At 48.6% G+C, this 19,609-nt stretch overlaps 1 protein-coding gene across 2 annotated transcripts in view; it reads left to right on the top strand.

Moving 5' to 3' along the window:
* Positions 1 to 19,609, top strand: part of MYO18B (myosin XVIIIB) — a 242,799-nt gene that overhangs the window by 23,743 nt on the left and 199,447 nt on the right. For both annotated transcript variants that reach the window (XM_074321365.1, XM_074321364.1), the window contains 6 exons: positions 57 to 233; positions 5,258 to 5,456; positions 7,395 to 7,537; positions 8,372 to 8,472; positions 8,842 to 8,905; positions 19,039 to 19,183. In XM_074321365.1, the coding sequence (XP_074177466.1) occupies positions 57 to 233; positions 5,258 to 5,456; positions 7,395 to 7,537; positions 8,372 to 8,472; positions 8,842 to 8,905; positions 19,039 to 19,183 (829 nt within the window). The remainder of the gene's footprint in view (positions 1 to 56; positions 234 to 5,257; positions 5,457 to 7,394; positions 7,538 to 8,371; positions 8,473 to 8,841; positions 8,906 to 19,038; positions 19,184 to 19,609) is intronic.

Here is a 19,609-nt window from a genome sequence, read left to right as displayed (position 1 = left end):
GCTGGTGGTGGTGTGGGGGCCCAGGAAGCCACAGGACACTGTGTGATGCTTCGCAGGCCAACCCCCCCGCGCTGGACCAGGCCGAAGACCTGGCCTCCCTGGTCAGTGTGAACGAATCAAGCGTCCTGAACACGCTTCTGCACCGCTTCCGGGCTCAGCGGCCACACACCTGCACTGGGCCAGACCTGATCGTCCTCCAGCCCCGGGGGCCCCCAGCACCCTCCGCAGGCAAGGTGAGGGGTGTCTACGGGGGAAGGGTGTGGGGGGGTCAGGGATAGGATGGGTGGAGCTGGGAGGGGTCTCTCTTCATCTCAGGGGAGAGCAGGGCAGCCCAAGCCCCCTGCAGACCGTCTGTGAGCAGAATCTGGCCAGACATGAGATATGGGGGCATCGTGGGCATGGTGTCATCAGGGGCCACGTGATCCCCCTTCTTTGAGGTGAAAGATGAGTAACTGACAGAAACAACAGGAGCTTTAAAGACAATAATGAGAGAAAATATTGAGTGGGTATCAGTCTATGCCAGAAACTGCTTCGAGCACCTTCGCATATTATCTCAATTCATTATCCCCCTTCCCCCTGCGAAAAAGACAGGTTCCATTACTAGTCCCATTTTGAAATGGGAACCGGCTGGGCCAGCCTCTGAACTCTCAGGCTCCCCAAGGGGAGGAGCTGGGATAAAACCCAGGCCACCGGCTCCTGTGTGCTCCCAGCCCCAGGCTGGACTCTGGGGAGTCCCAAACACCCACATCAAACAGAAAACAGAAGCCTCCCTTCTGCTTTGCATTCTTTTTCCTGGGACGCGTGGCCATGGCTGGTTTTTGTCCAGGCCATCAAAGCAAAAGGAGTCTCTGAGCGCCACCTTGTGGAAAGGCCTACAGCCACAACCGAGAAACTAGAGCCCTGGCCGGTCCATTCATTCAAGGGCTATTGATGGAGGGATCGATGGAGGTCTTCTGGGTGCCAGGCACAGAGGAAAGAGCAGGGAAGGAGAATGGCAATAAGCCTGCCCTTGTGGAGCTTCCATTCTAGTGGGGAAAAACAAGCCCAAAATAATAAAGATAACCTGGGGGGGAGGGGAGGAGAGAGTGAAGAGGTCGGGAGAAACGGAGATAGGGGTCAGGTTATACATACGTGGTCATAGTGATTCCGCTTTGACTCTGAGCCTCATGGAGATTTTTAGCAGAGCAGTGACATGGTCTGACTTATGTCGTAAGAGGATGCCCTTGGCTGCTGGGTGGAGGATAGCTGGAAAGGGGCAAAGGTGGAGGCAGGGAGACCCATTGGAGGTCAGATGTCTCATCTGGGCCCTGTTCTGAGAACTTGTCGGCTGGGGAAGGCGCCAGCCTCTAGAACACCTGTGAACACACTGCAGTGCCTTGGAAAGATCACAATGCCTTTCTGGTCTCAGTTTTCTCATCTGTCACTTGGGGATGAAAAGCCACATCTCGCCCTCTAGAGTCCCATGGACATTCCTAGCCTCCAATGGATGCTAAGTCCATCAAAGAGGTGACAGTGGCCCTGCATCCCCTCTCCCCAAGACTTCTCTTCTCCAGGACACCCCACTGCATCCCTTCAGTCCCTTCTCAGACCCCTCACCAGCCTGGCTGATCAAAGCCAGGGGCCTGGGAGGATGACAGCTGCGCACGTGCACCCTCTCCTCCCTCGCTGTGGGGGCTGGGCTTCTGTTCCTGCCGCCCAAAGCCTCTGAGCCTTCTGAGAAGCTGAGTGGCTCCTCTGGCCCCTTAGCAGCCCCTGGGAGGGACATTTTGTACAGACTCTTAGGGCAAATCACTTTCTCACTGGCTATTCTGGTTGGAGGCATCCATTTCAGAACCTGGGCCAAAGATCCCAAAAATGCAGGCGGGGGAACATCCTGGAGGGAGGAATTTGAGTCCTGAGATCCCCCTAAGCCCCTAACCCAGTGTGGCACCCTTCCCTCAAGCCATCCAACCCCCCACACCCAAACCCACAGCTGGCTTCTGTTCTTTGTCTGAGTCACGGCTGGTTCCTCCAATGGCCACCAGGTGGCAGCACAGACCTGTGGTGAGGCTGGAACTGGGCCCACCTTCAAGACCGCCTGGGTGAGGTCTAGGGCAGTGCTGGGGGTCCTTTCACCGGGGGTCTGGGCCCACGGGAGGCTCGGAGCTGCGTGTGTGCCTGGGGGTTACAGGTCTTCACGGGTATGAGTGTGGGTGTGACCGTGTCGGGTGTAGGTGGGCCTGCCTCAGGGTGCGGGGGCCGCTACAACTGTTGGTTGCATTGCCGTGAGCACGCCTGTGTGCGAGCATGCAAGGGTGCATGTGCACAAACACAAGTAATTTTTCACATGCGTGCACCCATGCACCCATGTTCATACACAAGGGCCTGCGTCTGCAGAATTCTCCCTTCTCTCCTCTGCACTGTGGGCCTGAGGGGGCCTGTTGTTGAACTTCAGTGTTTCCAGCGTGGGAGCTAGTTCCAGGACACAGACCTAGGACCCTGTACCTGCCTCAGGCCTTAAGACCGTCTCCAGCGTGGCCAGGACGTGTCTCATACCTTTGCCAGCGGTGGAGTCCCGTGCTTTGCATCAGAATAGGGACTCCTTACTATTCCTAGAGGCTTGGGGGCACAAAGCTTTGCAGTGGACTGGGGTAGCCCTCACCCCAGGTTGGAGGGCCAGGATAGGGTGAGGGCCACCACACTGGGATTCGTGCCCCCGGTCCTGCCAAGGCACTGGAGAGGGCAGATGGGTCATTGCGGGGCCCACTGCCTGCCCACTTAGCGTCCTGTGCTTCCCATGCCTCCCTCCCGCTGGCCCATTCTGCTGTTCCCTTTGGTGCCCTTCCGCTGACCTCACTGTGTCCACTGCTTCTTTCCTTCTCCCTGAAGGCCACGTGAAGCAGACCTTTGTCAAGATCACCAACGACCTTCATGCTGCCAAGTCCAGTGGTCAGTCCTGTCTCCTTTGACTTGACCCTCAGCAGCACTTGATGGAGGCAGGTCCCTCCCTCCTCCTGCAAATGCTCCCTTCCTTGGCTCCAGGACTCCGCCCTCCTGGTTTTCCTCTGTCCCACTAGCCCTGCTTCTCACCCTCCTTTGGAGGTCGCCCTGCCCTCCAGTTCGGGTGCTCTGTCCCCACACCTCTTCTCTCCTCCTCTTTAAACACCCATCTGGTGACCTTATCCAGGCTCATGGCTTTACAATGACTCCCATTTCATATAATTTATTATTTGTTTCGTTTATCATCAGTCTTTTCCCAACAGAAAGCAAGCTCCACAAGCAGGCCTTTTTTTTTTTTTTTAAGTTAGGTTTATTAAGGTCTGCTTTACATACAGTTAAAATCACCTTTGCTGGTGTTCTGTAAGTTTTGGACAAATGTGTATAGGTGTTTAGCTGCCTCAACGGTCAATTACAGGACAGTTCTCTCACCCCCAAACGTTTGCCAGACACTGTGTGATCATCCCCGCCCCTGTGTCCTGACATTGGCAGCCACTGATCTGTTTGTTTGGGGTTTCTTTTTGTCCCTATAGAATAGTTGTGCCTTTTCTGAAAGGTCGTACACTGTATTTTGCCGTGTATAACGCGCTTCCGTGTATAATGTGCACCCACGTTTTTGGCCCAAACTTTCGGGGGAAACAATCTTTAATTTTAATTTTTCAATTCCAGTTTTTATTTGTTTATATTTAGGTACTTGTTTTTTGTATTATAAAGGAATTTTAGCATTTATTTTTTAACATATTATCGTACGAGAAATTATGTAACAAATAATTACAAAACACAAGAACAGATACAAGTACAAGAAATTTTATGTACTGGTAACACATTTACGGTACTTACCCATCAACGAAGACCAAGAACTCTTCGTCTTACAAGTTCATCTTAAGTTCAACAAAACCGATTATTGTATTCCAGGGTATTATTTTGCATATGGATATCGTCCGTTATTGATATCTAGAGTTACACTTTTAACTCATAAGTATAAATAAAAGAATTAGAAACATTTATATAGATACAGAATTAGTACCCATGTATAATGCACATCTTTATTTTTCCCTCACAAATTTGGGCAAAAAAGTGTGCATTATACACGGCAAAATACGGTAAATGGAACCTTATAGTATATAACCTTTTGAATTAGTCTCTTCCACTTACAACAATGCATTTGAGATTCACCCATATTGTTGCAGCTATCAGCTGTTTGTTTCTTTATTTCATTGTATTTTATTGTACTAGTTTGTTTATTGATTCATAGGGGGACCAGTTGTCCTGGAGTCCCCAGGGCACAGGTTTCCTGGAACATGAGATTTTCAAAGCTAAAACCAGGATAGTTGGTTATTCTAGTTCACTAGTTGAAGGACATTTGGATGGTTTCTAGTTTTGGGTGATTTTGAATATACTTTCAATATAACCAATGACATAGAAGGTTTTTTTGTGACTATAACTGTTCATTTCACTTAGGCAAATACCTAGAAGTCAGATTGCAGGGTTGTGTGATGTGTGCACATCTCACTGTATAAGAAACTGCCAATTTTCCTGAGTGACTGTATCATTTAGCATTCCCACCAGCATCGTATGAGAATTCTAGTTGCTCCGTACCATCACCAGAACTTGGTAGTGAGAGTTAAAAAAACTAAAAACATTTTAAAAGCCATTCTCATAGGTGTATAATGGTATCTCCTCATGGTTGTCAGAGATTTCCTTTATCCATTTTGTGTGATGTTATGCCCTCAGTGCCTGGGACAGTACCTGCTACACAGTAGACAATGACTTTGTTTTAATTGAATGAAGGGAGAAATCAATGAATGAAGTGGAAGGGACATCAGGTATCACCTAAATGTGTGATGACAAATATATAGCACACATACCCCTTTGTCCCATTCCGTTTCCATGGCAGACATTACTAATCAATTGTACCATTTTATCCAGCTGCCTCTTTCCAGGCAGGTGCCATCCAATAATTGGGGAAGTGAGTGAGATGAGCCCCAGGAGCTAGCAAAGCTCTAGTTCAAGTCTCCCACTAGCTGAAGAGGGGAGGAGACCCAGCCAGACTCTGAGTAGGGTCATCGGCTACCCAAGGAGCCACAGTGAATCAGGCCACAGGACTAGATGCCCAGGCTGGACTCTTCCCAGTAAAACGTGGGACCTCTGTCACAAGGCTGGAATAGGACGGGAGGCAGGGACACAGATCTGGACTTGAGGCTGGGATGGGGCACGGTCTTGGAGTGCTCCCTGGGCACTGGCTGGGGTGGGAAAGCTGATGCCTGGGATTTTCCTGCAGGTGCCCAGGGGCCGCCAGGATGGCCTGCCTGCTCACATTGGCTCCCTGGTCCAGCGGGCATACTGGGCGCTGCTGAGCCAGCGGAGAGACCAAAGCATTGTGGCCCTGGGCCGCAGTGGCGCTGGGAAGACCACCTGCTGCGAGCAGGCCCTCGAGCACCTGGTGGAGATGGCAGGCAGTGTGGATGGCAGTGTCTCAGGTACAGTGGTCTCCAGGTGACATGTAGCGAGGGTGGGGGGGAGGTGGCGAGAGTTGGAAAGGGGCACAGGGCTGCTCTTCCTTATATCCATCCAGCTAGCATTCACTGAGCAAATGTGCAGACCCTGTGCTTGCTATTGGCCGGGGCTACCCCAGTCCATTGGACACCTTGGTGTTAGTTAGTAAAAGGTAGTCCTTTCTTAAGCCCTTCACAGCCATCTGTGGATCATCCTACACTGACATTCTTGGAACTAAATCATCCTGATAAGTATGCAAACCTATGACGGCACAATGCAAATGATGTGCCCCTTGGTTGTGGTGTCCTTGTGCAGTGCACAACCTGTTGAACTGTGCAGAGGACCCATAAGTAAAGACAGAAGGGCACGGCCTAGGCTCTTGAGGAGCTGACAGCCAGAAGGGCGTCAGTGCGAAACTTCAATGCTCTGCACAGTGTTTGCAGAGCTGAATAGGGGAGAAGTGGCAGGAGCATGGAGGAGGGGAAAAGGGGCTTCCTGGAGGAAATGATGTTTGAGCTAGGCCTTAAAGAAAGAGTGCCAGTTTATAATAATGATGTAATTACAATATTGGTAATGATCATAACCAATAGTGGCTGAGGACTTAGGTGCCGGGTCCTAGTCCAAGCAAATTAACTTATTTATTATTTAAAACAGCCCCATAAGGTAGATGTTATTTACATTTTATAGCTGAGGACATTAAGACTCAGAGAAGTTAACTAGCTTGCCTAAGTCCACACAGCGAATACATCCCACTGCTGAGATTCAAACCAGGCAGTCTGGCTCTAGAGCTGTATCCCCTGGGCCAGCGTCTGCTCCTCTAAGGAATTTTTTTTTTTTAATTAAAGTTTATTGGGGTGACAATTGTTAATCCTCTAAGGAGCCTTTAAACATTTCCTCTCCTAATCATCCCCCCCACCATGAAATTTTAGTGCTATAAACATACCATGATCTATTCACGTATATATATCTGTGCTCTATACATAAGAAAGTAAAATTGCCCCCACCCCCAGGAATCACTTTCTGCCCTGTTGGGGGCTGCATTCTCCCTGCCGAGAATCCCTGGCCTAGGCAATATTGCTTTTCTTGTTGTAATAAATAGAATACCATCCACACCACATTTGGAGCCCGTTCTAAGCACTTGCCGTTCTTAAATCTTTTAGCCCTCATAACAACCCTACGAAATAGGGACAGTTGTCATCCCCTCGGTGCCTGACCCACAGGGAGGTTAATTAATTTGTCCCACGTCAGGTAGCTAGCAAAGGGCAGAGCCCATATTCAAACTCGCTTCACCACTGTGCTCTGCTGCTTCTCCACTGGGGTGATTCCAGTGCTTTACTGATGACCTGCTCCACCCCTGGGCCGTGTTAGGGGCTGGGGATACAGTGTGGAGAGGGGCCCGTCTTTGCTTTCCTAAAATGTAGTTCTGCTGTGAGTGTATGTTAGAGTGTGGGAGTCAGGGGAGGCGGCATCCAGGTGACTGGCAGAGTACCCGACGCATAATGGGTGCTTGATAAATAGTTGTGGGGACACTGAAGGGCTTTTCAAGCCTGCTGAGATGGGGACTCCCTGAGAGCAGGTCTGAGAACATTAATGTCTTGCCTTCCTCTTGGGCTCCACCAGGCCCAGGAGACACTAGGGCAATAGCCCCTGTTACCCAGAATGTACCAATCCTAGGTTTGTGTATCTCCCCATCTTAACTCAGTCTTGCTCCCCCTACACCCCTGCTTGCAGCACAGGGCCAGCCTGGCTTTGAAATGTGTGGTTTAGAGTTGAGTTGAGGAGGTGGCAGGGAACCCACTGGGTCCTGGGGCCAGGATGGTGTCTGGCCCCCGGGCAAGGGGCAGTGAGGAAGGCGGTCCTGGGAGAAGAGAGAGTGGTAGCACCTGGGCCACGGGTGATACCCTGCCGCATGCCACCCACAGTGGAGAAGATTCGAGCCACATTCACCATCCTGCGGGCCTTTGGCTCCGTGTCCACTGGCCACAGCCACAGTGCCACCCGCTTCACCATGGGGATGTCACTGGACTTCAATGCCACCGGCCGAGTGACAGCTGCACAGCTCCAGGTGAGGCCTCTGGGTGAATGGGAAAGGAGTGTCCTTGGGGCTACGGCATCTTCAGTGCCCATGCTTCCAGCAGGGACCCTGGAATGTGTCTAAATGGTCACGGCTCCCCCAGCCATGGCCAGCTCCTGCCCACCTCGCTCAGTCCCCCCCAGAAAGTCCTCTCCTAGAGCAAGCCGGCCCACCTGTACCTCAGAATATCACGGGGATGAAATATTCATGGCTAAACATGTAATTCAGCCCCTCATTAGTGGGGTCTTAGAAGCACGAGCTGAAACAGGTTCACCAGCCTTCTGTGGCAGTCAGTGTGTGGGGAACACATACTTGCTTGTTCCCGTCTCCAGAAGCACCCGGGCTGCTCCCTTTCCCGCTCAAGCATTCTGTTTGAACAGAAAATAGATTAGGTTATTAGAAGTGTTGTTTGTATGTGGAGCTGGTACAATACGCAGACTCAAGGAAAAGTCATCTGTGCCAAATAAGTCCCTTCTCCATCCTGGCCCTAAACCTCACTCGTGCCCATTTGCGTCAAGTTACTAAAGGCTTCTGTGAAATAAGAATATGTTGGAGGGTGGCCCCACGTCATTTCCCCTCCCTGTGGATACCTTCGTCGGAGGAGTCTGTTGCATTAGCCGAGCCCCTAGATGGACTCTGGGATAGCGAGACAAAGGGCTGGTAAGTTGGGATACAAAGGTGTCCAGGGGAGTTTGGACTTGAGGTGTTGCTTCAAAGGGTGGGCCAAAGTGGGGCACTCTGTCGGGGCCTCCAGGGAGCTAGGCACCAGGCCGGGGGAAGATGTACCCCAAGTGCTGATCACGTGCCCATCCTGTCCCCTTGCAGACGATGCTTTTGGAGAAGAGCCGTGTGGCATGGCAGCCAGAAGGGGAAGGCAACTTCGAGGTCTTCTCCCAGATGCTAGCGGGACTGGACCTGGATCTCAGGTGAGCAGCTGGGCCGGGAGGGGACAGCTGAGAGCAGTGAGACGAGGGGCACCCGCTCTCCAGGGGCCCAGCCTTAGCTCTGACCAGAGCAGAGAGGCAGAGGGACCCAGTGGGTAGGAACCTGGCCTCCAATTCCAGCTGCCTGGTACTGCTCACGGGTTGGGTGACTTTGGCTACGTGCCATCCACTCTGAACCTCTGTTTCTTCTTCTGTCCAGTAGAAATAATACCTTGGCTGACCTTACAGGATCAAGTGAGATAGTTTACATAAAGCTCTTTATAAATGCTGGGAGGTGGTGGAGGCTGTCTGCTGTGAAAGTGGCATGTCAGTACAGGGCTCCCTTATTTCTTGTCCCTTCTCTGCTTCCAGGACAGAGCTGCACCTGCACCAGATGGCAGAACACAACTCCTTTGGCATGGGCACTTGGCCTAAGGTAAGGGGGCGGTCTTTCCAGGGTGTGTGTGGTTCTCTGTGACCCTGTGGTCAGGATGGGAGGGTGATAGAGATGTTTCCCCTGTGACTTGTCTCCTTTGCCACTGGGGTTCGTATTTGGCAAGGGCTGGTCATGTGGGGGAGGCAGGTCTGGACTTATTGAGAAATGAGACTGGTACAAATAAAGAAGCAAGAGGTGGTATACATGGAGATATGTTATCTGAGTTCAAATCCCGGCTCTGACACTTACTAAATATGCGACCTCAGGCATAGAACCTGACCTCTCAGAACATCTGTATCCTCTTCGGTAAAACAACGACGGGAATTTTATCAGCCTCATGGGGTTGTTGTGAGGATTAAATGAAATGATATGCGTAAAGCACTTAGCACAGGGCTTGGCCTAAATCAATCAATCGGCACTCTTAGTAAATATTACTGATGAGTAATGTAGATAGGACCTTGAGAGACAGTATTCAATTATTGACAGAAGCAAATTGTTCACTTATTTATTCTTTTATTCATTTGTTTAACAATTGTTTTCTGAGTCCCCCCCCTCCCCCCAGCACACACACACCTGTGGTAGGTTTGTGCTAAGTGCTGGGATTATGGTCCCTATGCATGAATTTTAGCTCCAGCAGGGAAGACAGGCATAGGAATTAATGCAATCATGTGGGATAAGGATATGCCAAAGATTACACAGGATGCTGTGCAGACCAGAAGATAGTCGAAAGAACTATTAGGTTGGTGCAAAAGTAATTGCGGTTTTTGCAATTATTTTTAACCTTTACACTGCAATTACTTTTGCACCAATCTAATTCTTGGCTTCGGACAGGGAAGGCTTCCTAGCAAAGGGACATTTGACCTGGGTTTTGAAGAATGAGTAGGAGTTCACCAGGTAAAAGGGCATAGATAACTCCTACCCCAAAACCTCTTTCCAAACACGCATGTCTGGGAAACAAATGGTGCTTGAATAATTGGATATCCTCATGCAAAAAAATGAATTTCAATTCATAACCTCACATTCATGAAAATTAACAAAAAATGGGTCATAGACCTAAATATAAAACTTAAAACCATAACATTTCTAGAAGAAAATAGGAGAAAAATTTCTCTAACCTTAGATTGGGCAACGATTTCTTAGATGTGACACCAAGTCCATAGGAGAACAAATTGAGAAGTTGTACTTTATTAAAATTAAGAACTTCTGCTCTTTGAAATTCACTGTTATGATGAAAAACAAGCCACAGACTGGGAGAGAATATTTGCAAATCACATATCTGCTAAAGTGTTTGCATCCAGAATATATAAATGACTTTCAAAATTCATAAGTAAAACAACCCAACAAAAATGATCGGCAAAAGATTTCAACATACACTTCACTGAAGACGATATATGGATAGCAACAAGCACGTGAAAATATGCCCAACATCATTCGTCGTTAAAGAAATTCAAACTAAAGCCACAATGCCATGCCCACAATCCCAAGGCTATCTACATTAAAAAAGATTCATCAACCAAGTGCTGGTGAGACTTTGGAGTAACTGGAATTCTCACATGCTGCTGGGGGGAATGTAAAATAGTACAGTCATTTTGGAAAAAACTATTTCTTAATCAAGTTAAACATACACCTCCCATATGACACACTATTCCACTCCTGGGAATTTATGCCAAAGAGTGATAGTGTATGTCCATACAAAAACTTTCACATGAAAGTTCATAGCGGTTTTATTTCTAACAGCCCAAACCTGGAAACTACCCAAATGTCTATTAACAGGTGAATGGAAGAATACATTTTGGAATATCCATAAAGATAATATACTCTTCAGCAATAAAAATGAATGAACTAGTGATATATCCAAGAACACGATCACTCTCAAAATAATTATACGAGTGAAAAATGTCAGATGAAAGAGAGAACATGGTGTGATCCCATGCATGTGAAAGTCTAGAAAACAGGGACAGAGAATGGGTCACTAGGTGCCTGGGATTGTGTGGGGGCAGGAGGAGGAGAGAACGATTCTAAAAGGGAGCTTTTGGGGGTGAGGGATATGGCCCTTGTCTTTATTTTGCTGATGGTTTCACAAGTGTATATGTCAAAGCTTATGCATTTGTACGGTGTAAAGACAAGTCCTTTATTCTTCATCAAGTATACCTCTGTAAGCTGTTATACACACACTCTGCTGGGTACGATCCACAGTTGCTGATCCAGCAGGTCTGGGGTGGGGCCTGAGAATATGCATTTCTCACAAATTCTCAGTGTTGCAGATGCTGCTGGTCCAGGGACCCCTCTTTGAGAACCATTGCAGCAGAGTCTGTTTTTGCAGTGGGTGGGGTGGGATGGAGTGAGGTGAGGCGGCTCCCCATGTATAAATGCTAGGGGCTCATCAATCCATGCTTCTCCTTCTTTATGTCCCCTTCATTTGGGGGGGTGGGTGGGCTCTGCAGTGTGTTCTTCTTTCAGATCCTTTCTCCCCGTGATCGGGGGTGGGGCGGAGAGTTAGGAGCTCAGACCTTGACCTCCTGGGCAAAGGGTGAGAAGCTATCCCAGCACTGGGTTTTCTTGTTCATTTAATGAGTTTTGGCCAAGTGGATCCATTTGAATCAGCAAGAGGGTTGTTGGTTTTCCTGTTGTTTTTGAAGAGGCAAAGGGCCCAAGCCTGGCCCTGAGAGCTCTCGCCAGCCTGGCCTGTTTATTCACAGTCTGCGTATGGGAACTGGTCACAGCGTGAATCGTGTCAAGGAGGCGTTTGAAGTAATTTTCTTTTTTTCCCCCCTGTATGGCTTGGGGGTTGTTATTTTAGATCAGTGGATCTGTGGCAGCTAGTCGGGTGTTTCATTGTTCTCGCTCTGAAACCTGGCAGGGGTGAGAGACTGTTTTCTGTTCCCTAAAACAAAAATAGAGTCGGAAAACTCTTGGTCTTTGACACAAGCCTGGACTAGCTTTCTGGGACTGGGCAGTCCAGGTACAGTCTCCGTAAGGGAATTAGGCCGTCAGGAAATGCGCCCCAAGAATGGGAGTTGCCAAGTACAGCTCTCAAAGTTGCCAGAGTCAGCAAATACAAATGCAGGATACCCAGAATTTATCCATCGTATATCTGATCTAATAATGTATAGCATGGTGACTGTAGGTGATAATACTGTATTGTTTGTCTCCTTGAAATTTCCTAGGAGAGTAGATCTGAAGTGTCCTCGCCACACACACACAACTGGTAACTATGTGAGGGTATTCTGACTATGTGACGAGATGGTGGTAGTCATTTCACAGTGTCTCCGTATATCAAGTCATCACATTGTACCCCTATAATATATATAATTGTTGTTTGTCAATTATAACTCAATCAAGCTGGAAAAAGGCAGGATGCCCAGTTAAATTTGAATTTCAGAAACACATCAAACAATTTTCAGTATACAGGTATGTCCCAAATATTGGCAATGGGCACACCTGGAGTTGGATCAGAGAAGGCTGCTTGGAGGAGGTGGCATGAGATGGTCTGGATTAAGAGTCTCGTTAGACAGGTGCTTTGAGGCCAGCATTGTATAGGAATTGTACTGATACTAAAACTTCATCCATTGTTTATCTGAAATGGAAATTGAACTCGATGGCCTGCATTTTCTCTGGCAATTCTACAGCCCAAATTCACCTCTTCCTCCCAGCCAGTCCCTCTGACTCTGATTCGTTCTGCTTCTATTTCATCTGTACCAATCGGTTCTATCGTCTCCTGAAAATTCGCTGAGGATGACAGTGGTCAAGAAATGGGTTCTGGAGTCCGACACACCCAGGTTCAAATCCCAATACCAGCACTTAGGTGGCCTCAAGCAAAGGGACCTCACTTCCCTGGGCCTACGTTTCCTCAGTTGTAAAACTGGGATGGTTCCAGTTCTCCCTGCTCCCAAGTTCAATGAGATAAAACCCATTAACTATTTGGAAAGTGCCTGGAATTTGATCGATGTCAGCTTTTATTATTACTGTTACTGTTATTTATTCAGTATTCTGCTGGATGGCAGCAGTGGACCAGTTGTGTGGGGCAAGGCCTCAATGGCCCATGAGACTCCAATCCTTGGTGATACACACCACGTTTTTTCTCTTACTGGCTTTATCTCTTTCCTCCTCTAGTTTATATTTTTAATGAAACATTGATTTTTTTTTTTTAAATACATACTTTCTGTGAAAAAAGTCAGAAAAAGAGATACATACAAAATAAAAACCAAGACACTGCCACAACCAAAAAACAGTCACCGGTTACTTCACCATCCAGAGACCTCCACTGGTAACATTTTGCAGATTTCCTCTCAGTGTTTTTCCTATGAATATTTTATATAGTTTATAACAAGCTGTATGTCATTAACTCGTTCACAGACCATATTTTTAATGACTAGACAGTCACGGCAGAGTCATGATTCCCTGATGATTTCCCTAATGTTGTCCATTTTCAAAAAGCTTCTAAACCCTTTCTGTAGTTCCGAATGACCATCTGTGGACCGCAGTACCAGCGTTTCCACCTCCGGCTTCCCAGCCTTCTGTCCAAGGGGAGGCCTCCTGTCATGCTCTTCTTTTATGATCTTGGTAACAACCTCTCATCGCATATCACACTGTTTGTTTACTTCCAGTCTGTCTCCTCTCAGGCCCTCGCGAGGATGGAGGGTCTTCTGTGTCCTGTTCACTGCTACAAGACCTAGCACTGAGCCAGGCACACACAGTGCTTTGTTGAGTGAATAACGAATAGGCGTGCCCCCCTCACCAGGACTTGGCTGACAGCACATCTTTTCAGTATTTTAAACTTTGCTACCGTGGGAGCAGAGCTGCGTTCCTGACACTTTACTTGACCCCTGGGTGGCTTTGAAGCGCTGATGCTGTCTTGGGATCCACTGCCTGTGTCCTGGGAGCTGGGGCAGTTGCTGGGAATGGCAGAGGGCTGAGAAGAGGGGAGAAGAGGGTTTGGAGCTCTCATCCCTCAGCCAGCCTGGGCATCTGGAGTCCTCAAACTCAGGACTGGTAGCGCCATGCGCCTGGCTCAGTGAGTGGACACACTACCCCAGCATCAGGGGCTCTTATTTGGGGATACTAACTGGCTCATAGACATTCATTTATCAATGCATATTTATTGACCTTATTAAATCCCAGGCATTGGCACGGAGGTAACTCAGCTGGGTCTCTGTTGTCAAAGGACTCACATTTTGGAGGTGGGTGGGGGCTGCCACAGCCACAGAAGTGTATCATTCCAAGCTAGAGTGATAAGTGCCGAAATAGAGGTGTTTATAGCCTGAGGGTAGGCCTGTCGGGGTAGAGACATATCAGGGAAAGCTGCCTGGAGGAGGTGACTACAAACTGACTGAGAATGAAGGGAGGTGCTGTGAGGCCAGTTTTCCTGCTACACTGAGCACCTGATGCCAAGGTCATGGTGGGGGCATAGCAAACAGTGCAGTGTGGCTGTAGAGCAGAGGATGGGAGTGTGGGGCACGGGGTAGTGAGCGGGAGCAGGAGCTCAGGGGAAAGCACTGAGACCTTTGGGGTGGTGCAGGACCTCAGTGGCCACCTCCACTCACTGGCTGCCCGTTCCACCTGCTGGCCCCTGCAGTGCGCTCTGGCTGCCTGCCACATTCCACCTTTTAAATGGAGCTTATTTGAGGTCTGCCAGGGCACCAGGACGCATTTGAAATCACAAAGCTTTCATATTATTTTCTTCTTCTCTATAATTTATTTTTCTGCAACCTAGCCTGATTTCTTTTTTTTTTTTAAAGTGCCCAGCAGCAGTGGTAATAATAATAAGAGTCCTTGCCTCCCAGCAGTTTGCTTCTGGTTGTCGCATTCCAGGCTTTGGCCTGGGGCACACTTATTTTTTTCATCCAGGCATCAACAGCCAAGGAATGGTCTCCCAACAGAAAGTATGGGGGGGCGGGGGCTCTGCTAAGAGCTTTCTCTTACTTAATTCTCCTTATGGTCCTTTGAGGATTATTAGCATATCTGTTTTTCAGTCTCAGAGAGGTGAAGTTATTTGCCCAAGGGCACACAGCTTTTAAGTGGCAGAGGTAGATCTGGAATTCAGGTTGGCCTGACTCCAAATTTGACGCTTATTCCTCTCACTGTCATTTCAGTCCTGTGTCACGACTGAAGACCATGTGCTGTGGGATATGACTCACTGTGCACGCTTGGGTCACTTATCTTCTCTCAGCCTCAGTTTTTCCATCTGTGGAATGGGTAGAGCAACACCCAACTCCTTGGTCTGCTTCGTAGGACTGGAGACTTAGTAGAATATCTGGTTATGGTGACTCTGCCCCTCTCCAACTGGGTGGCCTTGGACAAGTGTCTAACCCTCTCTGAGCCTCGGTTTCCTCCTCTGTCAATTGGAGAGACCCACGCCTGCCTTATAGGGTAAAAGCACCTAGTACAGCATAGTAGGTGCTCAATTAACGCTTTCTTTCCTCCCTCTTTAAATGGACTCCAGTGCCCAGAGAGGACGTGGATTGGTCAGTGTAGAGCATGGGGCATAGTCACTTGGGAATGGGGAGACCCTGGCTCTGGATGACATCTGTCCTGTCCTCCCCATAGCCCTATGAGGTTCACCTAGCTGTGCAGGCACCAATGTTTCTTTTGCAAATGAATCAAATCAGTGCACAGCATTTTCCTCCTAGAGCCAGTTCTAGGACGAAGGGGAGGAGGGGTTGTAATTCCCTGGGGTGGTTGGTTGTGGAGACACTGGGGAGCCTGCCTGGCCCTGGAGGTTTGGTTTACATCCCCATGAAGCCTAGTCAGCCCTAGGCCTACCCGAGGCCCCCCCACTGTGCTTATCACCTGGAGGGAGGACGCCCAGATGCCAGTTCCCGTGGCCAGGGAAGCCTCCATAGCCATGTACCCCACAGTATGTAGACTGTGGCCATGCACTGCCCTTCACTGGGCCTTGGCACCCCACATACCGTATTCCCCTGCCCTGCGCCCTTCTGCTTGGAGACCCTCCCTGCCTCCCCAGCACCCACTTTGCCTTGCTTATTATGTTTGTTTCATACATCACTTCTTCCAAGAAGCTTCAGACCCTCTCCGTCAGCTCCTTGCCCTTCCCACGTCTCCTAGCTCCCAGCGCTCACTCTGTGCTGTCACTGTCTGTACAGCGGTTTCCTCATTGGACTGGATGCCTCTCAAGGAGGGCATGCCTGATTCACTTATCCTGGAGAGCTGGGCATGCACTTGGGCCACAGTGGGGAACGTGTCCCTGGAAGGCCCGACAGCCCGGCTACGGCACGGCAGGAGAGATGCAGCGGTGCGTGGAGACCAGCCTTTATGGAGCACCACTGTGTACCAGGCACTTTATACACATCAACTCATTTACTCCTCACAGCAGCCCTAGGAGGAGGGGAGGCTGTTATTCCCATTCTACAGAAGCAGAAACTGAGCCTCCGTGTGAGGACAAGAGATTCGTGCAAACCCACACCACTGGGAACGCAGAATTGAGAGAACGTCTGTTCTGTCTGACCCCAAATCCAACCCTGGTCTCTCTGCAACATTGGAGCCTCCTGGGTGATCTCAACGCAGCCCGGTTTCATGTAGACAGAACATTTTGGCATTTTGGATTTCATTTTTTTTTTCCACTGAATTACCTGCAGTCTTTGGTTGACCTTGAGTCTTTGACTGCATCAGACAAACCCTGGGCATCTTGTGACTTGACTATTTTTACATTAACTTTTTTTTTAGTCGAGGCGAGACATACAGTAAAGTGTATAAAGTACTCTGATTTTAAGTGTACAACTCGATAACGATTGTGTTCTTAAGCACCCCTGCGAACATGTCACAACTCAAGATCTAGAACATTCCTCGTTCAGATGAAGGCTCCCTGGAGGCCCCTCCTCACCAGGGGCATCCGTCCCACCACTGAGTCTCTATCCTGACTTCTCTTACCCAAGGTCGGTTTTGCTCACGCTTGAACTTCACATGGATGGAATCACACAGCGTGTCGTCTTTTGTTCTGGCATCTCTGAGTCACACTGGGTCTGTGGGATTCGTGCATGTGGTTGCGTGTGTCAGCGGCTTGTTCTTTTTCATTGCTGCATAGTACTCCCTCACGTTCCCTGCCTATACCTCCCTGTTCATCCATTCTCTGATGGATAGGCATTTGGGCTCTGAGCTGACTTATTCCACTAATTTGACCGATTTCTATTGTCACCATTTTAATGCAGGCATGGCTTTTATCAGAACATTATGCAGAGGTGTTTGGCTCTTTAGAAATTTAAGTGAACACCGTCCTGATCCTAATTGTTTTGGGTCAGAAGCATATAGAGGTGTTCTTCCATGTTTTATGTTGCTACAAAGACTTGGGGTGGGGAGGGAGAGAAAAAGAAGCAAATTCGCTTTAACGGAAGTTTGCTCATTCTTCTGTTCACATGAGCTAAGAGGCAGATGATAGAGTCTGCCTGTAATTTAAAGTCAAATACTCAGGGCTGACAGTGGGAGCCATAATAAATGTGTTGCCGCTGTCCTTTTCGTGTCCTTTCTCTGCTACTTTGAAATCTCATAAATAACCATGTTGGTAAGATGCCTTCCTTCCCTCCGTTTGCTCCAATGGAGCAGCTGCAGTTGCTAGGTTGAGCTCCTGGTTGCTAGGGATTTTGTGGTCCTGTGGTGGCCCAGAAATATGATGGATCAGTGGAACATGCTTTTGCTATTAATTGAGTGTTTCCACAGCGAATCTCTCAATGTCACTGCCTGCTTTGACGCCATCCCAATTGGTCAATGATCCTTGCAGGACTCTTCCCCAGTTAGCAGAAGTGGCTTGAATGGAGGGGACAAGTGGCCTGGACTGGGGGTCAGAAAAGCCTGATTCTAGTCCTGTGTCTGATATTAATCTGCTGTGTGACCTTAGGCAAACATTGTCCCCTCTCTGGGCACTGGATACCACAAAATTCAAGGACCTACCAGCTTTAGCAGCCTACAGTTTATCACCCAGGCTCTGTAAGCAGCTCAAGTGCAGATCCCTTTCTCATTATCTGCTGGTGGATTATTGACAAAAAATTCTTGTCCCCGGCTCACTTCCTCTCAACCCAGCAGGCTTCTGGGCTGAGTCTCCTTGGCCAGATGGTGTGTGTGCAGGAGTTTCAGACTAATTTCAATATTCAATCAAATATAATTGGAATCATAAATCTAAAAAAAGAAAAACAATACCTTACAACCCATAAACATCTAATGGTGTCATTTTCTTCTTCCTCCTGCTTAAAAATCCTTGGCAGCTTCCCATTGCTTGCACCAGAGGTGGCAAACATGTTCCCTCTCAGTTGCTGAGGCAGATCTGTTGGTGGCAGCTGCAAGGGGTGATGTCTAGAAAAAATCTGGACTCGCTGGCTTGCTGTGGGATCGTAGTCGATTAGTGATGTCTGCCACGTGTGCAGCAATGTAGACAGGTGTACCAATCGTGGCTGGAGTTTAAAGCTCATTCTCTTTAATAACGTGTGTGAGGCCTTCACAATTGGCATCTGCAAGCTTCTCGTGCTTATCTCCTCCCCTTCTCTGTCTGCCCTACCAAAAAAAATTCCTGTTCATATTTACTTGACCACCTATTGTCTCTAAAGGTCTCCTTTGTTCATGTTGTTCCCTCTACTTATCATCAGGACCTTTGTTACATTAAATTGGTCAACGCTGCCTGTTATCTTTCATACTGCAATTATAATTTTGTCTCATCTTCTATGTCATTCTCTTGTATTCTTTTGGGTGGGATTAATTAGTGCATTCCTGCCTCTGATTTCCTGTAGTTCCCTACCTATACCCTTATCCTACCAGTTAGGCCTGTTTCACCATTAGTTGCTTTTATGTCTCTTTCCACCTCTACCTTGAAAGGTCCTCAAAGTCAAATTCTGAGTTTCGTTCGTCTTTGCATTCTCAGAACCCGGCACAGAGCAGAGCCTCCACAAATCCACTGAATGCAAAATAAAAATTACACTGTCTTCCAAAGTCAGACAGAAATGATTTTCATCACTTCCCCAGCAGTCTGAGTTCTGTGTGTCAACAGGACTCGGCTTGATTGTGGGATCATTTGCTGTGGTCATAAAGTGGCCACACATTTCCCCCCGAGACGGAGCTCTGCTTCGCCTTGTGAGTTCGCAAGTTCTCCACCGTGATGGCCTTTTTTCCTTCTTCTCTCCCTCTGCTCTCAGCCTGAAGACAAGCAGAGGAAGGCGGCCGCCTTCACCCAGCTGCAGGAAGCCATGCAGACGTTGGGCATTTCGGAGAGTGAGCAGCGAGCCATTTGGCGGGTACTGGCAGCCATCTACCACCTGGGCGCGGCAGGGGCCTGCAAAGGTACGTCCGTCCTGCCCAGCTCACCTGGGCTGCCAGCTGTCTGCATTGGCAGGTGCCTGGCAAAGTCCGTCTCTCAACGAGGCAGGACAGGGCCAATGCCATCGTCTGTGTGTCTGGAACGGCTCTTTGGGATCCTGCCGAACCAGGCGTGGAGAGAAGGAAACAGGGCTGGGTTTTTCAAGCAAACCTTCTAGACCAACACTGCCTAATAGAACTTTCTGTGATGATGAGGATGCTCTTTACCCATGCTGTCGAGTACGATCGCCGCTACTGAGCACCTGACAGGTAGCTAGCAGGGTGGAGACATGGAATTTTAATTGCATTAAATTTTAATGAACATCAATTTAAATCGCCATACGTAGCCATTGGCTGCCGTACTGAGCAGAGAAGCTCTAGGACATGTGAGAGAAGGTGTGGTCCATGCAA

This window comes from Rhinolophus sinicus, linkage group LG16 (assembly GCF_036562045.2).
Source record: "Rhinolophus sinicus isolate RSC01 linkage group LG16, ASM3656204v1, whole genome shotgun sequence".
In the NCBI taxonomy this organism is placed as follows: domain Eukaryota; kingdom Metazoa; phylum Chordata; class Mammalia; order Chiroptera; family Rhinolophidae; genus Rhinolophus; species Rhinolophus sinicus.
This window is presented reverse-complemented; position numbering and strand designations above follow the sequence as displayed.